The 6,556-nt window shown below is 41.4% G+C and overlaps 1 protein-coding gene across 1 annotated transcript; it reads right to left on the reverse strand.

The window, feature by feature from the left end:
• Window positions 1-4,820: 4,820 nt before the first annotated feature.
• LOC122029537 (glutathione transferase GST 23-like) lies at window positions 4,821-5,938 on the reverse strand. The gene is made up of 2 exons (XM_042588567.1): window positions 5,544-5,938; window positions 4,821-5,471 (listed from the first exon to the last, which is right to left on the reverse strand). Exons 1-2 carry the CDS (start codon window positions 5,868-5,870, stop codon window positions 5,100-5,102), a joined length of 699 nt encoding a protein of 232 aa, XP_042444501.1. The 5' UTR covers window positions 5,871-5,938; the 3' UTR covers window positions 4,821-5,099.
• Window positions 5,939-6,556: the final 618 nt, after the last annotated feature.

Here is a 6,556-nt window from a genome sequence, read left to right on the forward strand (position 1 = left end):
CCCCCCAGCGTATTTACGGTCCTACAGCTTCTTCCCATGCCATTAGCAAGTGGGCTAAGAGGCCCATCAACCTCCTGAGCCATTAGCGAGTGAGGATAAGAGGGTTATTTGCTTCTTCTCGAGCCATTAGCGAGTAGGGCTAAAAGGTTGTTTTCTTCTAGGTTAAACTGTTAGCGAGTGGGGATAAAAGAAATGTTGCTTCTAGGTTAACCAATTAGTAAGTGAGACTAAGAGTGCCATGAACCTACTGAGTTGTTAGCGAGTGGGGTTCAGAGGGATGTCGGTCTTCTGAGCCGTTAGCGAGTGAGGCTAAGAGTGATTTTAGCTTCTTGAAAGATCTGAGTCTATCATAAGGCTATGATAATGGCGCAAGGTGATGACAACCTCTACGAGAGATAGAGAGAATATACTAAATCAAAACTATACAAAATCGACAGTAAGTTTATCTGTTAATATGACTTGAGTTGATAATTTCAAGCGGTCCCACAACGAAAGATGAGATAAAACCTGTTATAAGGTTGAACCACCAATGAGGGGCCATGAGTATTAAGAGCTCCACAGCCAGTCGTAATGCTGCTATGCAAGAAGAAAATAGATGAACAAGAGACTACAATTTTATTTGATAGAGCGTGAGTGCTTACAAGGATGAATCGTAGAAAAAAGGAAAACACAGAATGGTGGTACCCGAGACTAGACCTGATAAGGCCTTAGATGCGTGGCATGCCAAGGTTGTTTGAGTTCTTCTCGAGTCAGTGAGTGACTCGGTATCGTCCATTCAGCTGTGGTTGTTGAAAATTGTGGGGTAATTCTTGTTTAAGAACTCGTTTAGAGAAGGGAGTTCCCTGCGTGCTCTCTTTGTTGTAGGTAGAAGTTTTTCCTTTGCAGTCGCGAGGTAGGGTTTCTCCTGCCTGCAATTCATGTGAATCTTCCATGGGGAGTTTAATGTGCGTAGATTATATATACTTTTATGCACATCTACTTGTACTTCATGCATATATTGTATGCTTATTGCACCCTATTTCATTATAATGTGATACTTCCATTACATTTTGTTTGGAGATCTACTCTTTGCATATTTTGATTAACAAGACGTGGTTTGGAGCAAAAACAGAGCTTAAATGGAGTCTAGAGCTTTCAAAATACCCGGACCATGATCATGAGGTATGGATGTGTGAAAATATAACACAAAACAATGTCCACAAGGCCTAACCGTGCTTAAAAGGCATGGTCGTGTCAATTTCACAAGGGTGCGTCAATTCCACATGGCCATGTCATTTTCAGCACTGCAGATAAAAAGTAAAATTATCATAACTTTCTGCTCGATTGGAGTTATGAGTCATTCTAGATATCAAAATGAAGATAACTTTACGATCTACAACTCTTATGAAGACTTCAACTAGAGAAAACCATGTCTTGAAGGTCTAAAATGTGTTTCTATGAGACACATCCTTGGCACACGGCCATGTCAAATCCTACATTTCACATCAAGAGTAAAATGACATAACTTTGTGCTCAGTTGGAGTTTCAGGCTGTTCTTTATACTAAATTGTAGCTAACCTCAAGATCTACAACTTTACTGAAGACCGTAACTCAAGAATACCAAGATAAGAGGTGCTAAAATGGCCTACAAGTGTACATATCCTTGACACACTGCCAAAAACAGCTAGGTCGTGTGAGCCACACGGCTGTGTCACCCCACCAGCATAACCAGAGCATAGCCGTGTGAGCCACACGACCGTGCAATATTTTCAGAGAGTAAGCAGTGGTGGGTCGTGTGAGCCACATGACCATGCAACATTTCCATATGTCAAAAAGAGTTAGGTCGTGTGAGTCGCATGGCAATGTGAGATACATGGTCGTGTGAGCCACATGACTGTGTAGCCTACCTAGAACTAAAGCAGAACATGTCTGTGTGAGCCACACGGCCGTGTCACCTTGGCCGAAAGCAAGATGAATGAGGTCGTGTGGATTCACACGGTCGTGTCACGGGTCGTATGATGTACATGCCCTGCTCTATAAAAGGGGGGTTATTCCCTTTTCACTAATCTTTTGGCTTGGGGCTCTTCCCCATTCCTTGGGGAAGGGTTCTCCCCTTTGGGGAGGCCTTAGATCTCCTTCATCTTCGTCGATACGTCCTCCTCCGGAGCAAGGCAACGCTTCCAAGGATGCTACGCCTCAAAGATAAGCATTCTCTTCTCTCTATCTCCATGTATTGAGTCGTGGTTTGTTTTACTTATTGTCTCTTGGTTGTAAATTCCTTTGCAATGGAGTAGGTATCTAGATCTAAGATGTCGGAAGTAGTTGTGATGTATTGTGATGTATGAACTATGTATTTGGACATTTTCCTATACAGTGAAGTGTTTATATCATCATCTATGTGTATTGTACCTTGTATGTATTTGACGAAATGTGTGTGAGGTCAATCCATCTAGATGCGGGGTTTAGATCACCGAGTAGAGGAAGAGCTTTGGATTGTAAGACCATAGGACCTTGTGACAGAATGTATCCCTTACTTTCAACGGCATTTCCTTGAAACGGGGATCAATTCTTGTTAGGAAGATTAATTAGAGTTTAGAAGATTCTCCTAAATTAATGTTAGGAAGTGATCTGTGTAATCTAGGAACGTGGACCGTGGGTCCTTGTGTGAGAAGGATGTTCCCTATAATTGAACTTTCTAAATTACATCTTCCACTTAATTACATTAATCTACCGTTAGGAAGTGATCTGTGTAATCTAGGAACGTAGACCATGGACCCTAGTGACAGAAGGATGTTTTCTATAATCGGACTTCCTAAATTACCTCTTCTACTTAATGGCGTTAGAACTTGGGTAAACTATTCTGTGTGATCTTCATTGGATTGTACCAAACTCTAGTTAGAACTCCTACATGAGTGTAAGCATGGAGTTAGGGAGATGGACAATGCATAGAGATATTAACTAGCATCGCAACGAAACTCAAATCCTAGTATCTATTCCCCCTTCATTCACTTACGCTCTTTACTCTCTCTCCTCTTTTCTCTTTCTCGCTAACGTTTGTGAATCATTTTAGATTGTCTAGATAATTCGCTGTGCAAAGTTAACTAGTGCTTAATCAACAGTCTCTGTGGGATCGATAATTTTTTATTACTGATGACGAAACTGTGTATGTGTGGTTGCATAACAGAGTTCAACGCCCGGTTTATCGAAACTCGACTAGTGGAACTCCAATGAGGGGTGAGGTACCATATTTTAGGGGTAAGCATTTGGTTAATTCGGTTCATAAATTAACCGAATTAATCAAAAACCGATTTAGTGTTGGCTAACCGAATCAAATCAAAGTTTTACTAAAAATGAATTAACTGAATCGATTATTTCGATTAACACCGAATTAACTAAATTTGTTTAAAATAACAATAAAAAGAATTTATATAAAATTAATATCAAATTAACCGAATTAACCGAATGCTCACCCCTACCCTATTTTTAGGAAGAGGCATACCAGCTAAGGGAGGGAGACCTCCCACTAGTGGTGGTTGTCAGAATGAGTGTTGTTATAAAAATCCTTACAATGCCTTGGAAACCATCTTGTTGATGTTCTCTTGCTTAATAGCTTCTTTCTCCTACAAAGTCACACTGGTCGATAGTTCTTCTAGTGTTAACTATTGCAGCGTCTTGGCTCAGATTTTCCATAGACTGCATCAATTTGTTCTGGCCAAATATCATAGATAGTTAAGCCATCTGTCAACGAACTCGCTGACATACACGTGCTGTGGAGGCCATCGATGAAAAAGATGGCAAGGCCTGAGATGCAGACGGATCTCGAGGTCATTCTAACCCTCAAGTTAGAATTTTCTTCAGGTGATATGTTAAAGAATGAAGAAGATAGAGTAGGAAGATAGAATTGGTAGAGTTAAAGAGAATTCGACCCCCATTATTTATCTTTGTGAATGTCTACATAGTTGTTCAAAGAGCATCTTCTAGTCGATCAGAATATCATTATTGTGGGAGCCAATGAGGGGATCGGATCTGATAGCTGTTAGTTACCTCCTCATTCATTTAGTGTCACATGCCAATAGAGGGTATCTAGGAGATTGACACCCTCATAACCGTTCTTCCAGTCTCTAGAAGCCACATGTCTTAGAATATTCTCTGTCACTATTAGCGAGCCCATATAGAGTGTAGACATATCCTTAGGAGGAAAAGGTGATATCGATGCGGAGTGGATCTGAGACCGAGACTAAGATGATGTCGGAATCCCCCGTTGAGAAAAGGTGTCGACGACTGGGGTTGAGCAAAGATGAAGTCTAGGACAGAGAGACAATCTTAAATTGAGAGAAAGTCTAAGACTAAGATGCATACTGTTGTTGAGATTGAGGGAGTCTAAGACTATGATAAAGTTTGAGACTAAGAGACAGCCTGAGACTGAGAATCTGTTATCGAGACTAAAATGGAATCTGTTGCTGAGATTGAGAGATTGTCTAATATCTAATATTGACAGAGTCTAAGACTAAGATAAAGCCGGAGACTGAAAGGAAGTCTTGCCGAGACTGAGAGAGTTTGTTGTCAAGACTAAATGACGGACTGAGATTGAGAGAGAGTTTGAGATCAAGAAAAAATCTGTCATCGAGAGTAAGATACGACCAATGATTTATCCTTTGATCAGACTTGAAGATAAGTATAATAAGCTTGTTCAAGTATGAGTCTTGTTTGAGCGGAGTTCGTCTTGATTCTTACTCTTAAGGAACACATAAGGGCCAAAGTAAGTCACCGCATCAAATAGAATCATTGATTATCATCAGGATAATGGAATAATCTAGTAGCTAATATATGAGGTACTCCTATCATAAAATCTGGAATTCGAATTTCGACATAGTCGAGGTAAATGTCTCACATATGCGTTAGTCATTATTTCAAAAGTTAATAATCATCCATGATTTACCTTTTTCATATTGGCTCAATCATCCGTGATTTATCTCCTCCGTGTTGACTCTAGGACGGATTAACAAGAATGCTAGGACGAACATATTTTTCAAGAATACTGATCACTTTCTCAAAATATAGTAGAAAAGAAAAGATTCTTCAGTGCTTGCAAGAACAGCAAAGATTTAACTGAATCAGAATCACTGCTGCTCAGGTCGTTTCGCTTTCGCCAAGAATGCTTCGCGCATCGCAGCATACCTGGGCAGCAACATATCCTTTGGTGGCAAAGTGCCTTCCACCGCCGGCGAGCTCAAGAACTCCTCCATCCATCTGCAGAGCCGTGGAAGCTTTCTCTGCTCCACCAGCTTCAATCCAGTGATCTCCTCATAAATCGGAATTATGTACGCCAGGGCACCGAACCAAACGTCCACGAGACCAATAGTTTGCCCTCCGAAGAATTTCTTCCCTTCGAGTTCATTCTCCAATAGCCCGAGGCTCTCGATCGCCGACGCCTGCGCTTCCCTCTGCTCCTCTGCTTGTGTGGTCAAAACGCGCCACAGCGGAGGCGATAACTAGAGACGGAAAACCATTCACAGTGCTAGAATCGGCAAAAACAGGACATAAGAGTACTGATGAATCTGTACCTTGTCGTCCTCGAATTTGCACCAGAAGCGTGCCATGGCCTTCTCGTAGGGGTGGTGGGGCAGCAAGGGGTGGTGCGGCCAAGCTTCGTCGATGTAGTGGAGGATGACAGAGGACTCTGCGATGGCTCTTCCCCTGTGCACCAGCACCGGCACCTTCTTGTGGACGGGATTGTACTGCAACAGCTGAGGGCTCTTGTTGCGGAGGTCTTCTTCGACGTAGGTGTACTCGACTCCCTTGATTCTGAGGGCCCATTTGACTCTGAGAACGAAGGGGCTCGACCATGTTCCCAGAAGCGTCACTTCCTTCTCCCCTTCTTCTTCTGCCATGATTGCAGAAGAACCGAAGAGTGAGTCGAAGCTCAGATTCGAGTGGCTGTGGCCGAGAATTAATGAGGAAATCAAAGAATTTCAGTTTATTATTTCATTTAGGGAGTGAGAAGCTTCCCCGAAGCTTCGTTGGTTGGTACTATATGCTTAAGTTTCTTCCTAATTAATGGCAGTGACTCTCAGGTCTCAGTACGATAAATTTTAGAAATAAAAAATTTTCAGTTTATCATTTCATTAGGGGAGTGAGACGGGGAGTTCCAGGTAGGATCGAAAGCTCTGAATAAACCCATTAACATCAAGAGTTTTATTTTATTTGATTTGATTTAATTTGAAGTATGTGACAACTCTTATTTTAAGATTCATGCTCGTTAAATATTTATTTTAGATAATTATTATCAATTTGGAAAATTATAGTTTTAAATTACAATATTAAAGTAATAAAGAAAATTATACTGATGACTTAGAACAGTAAACTTGAAGTTTTTGATCGTCGGGGTTGAGTTGTAATTTTGTCGGATCAATCTTTGAGCAGCACATGGAAGAATGATTATCAAATTTTGTTGTATTTCTTGCTGCTACTCAAGACAGGCTTATATAGCCCGTTGAGGGCACTCTCAATAGCATGGAGGGCGCCTCCAACAACCCCGCCGGATCTGCAGCGTGGATAAGCTTCGCTTCGCTAGCAG

Source organism: Zingiber officinale, chromosome 10B, assembly GCF_018446385.1.
Source record: "Zingiber officinale cultivar Zhangliang chromosome 10B, Zo_v1.1, whole genome shotgun sequence".
Taxonomy (NCBI): Eukaryota; Viridiplantae; Streptophyta; class Magnoliopsida; order Zingiberales; family Zingiberaceae; genus Zingiber; species Zingiber officinale.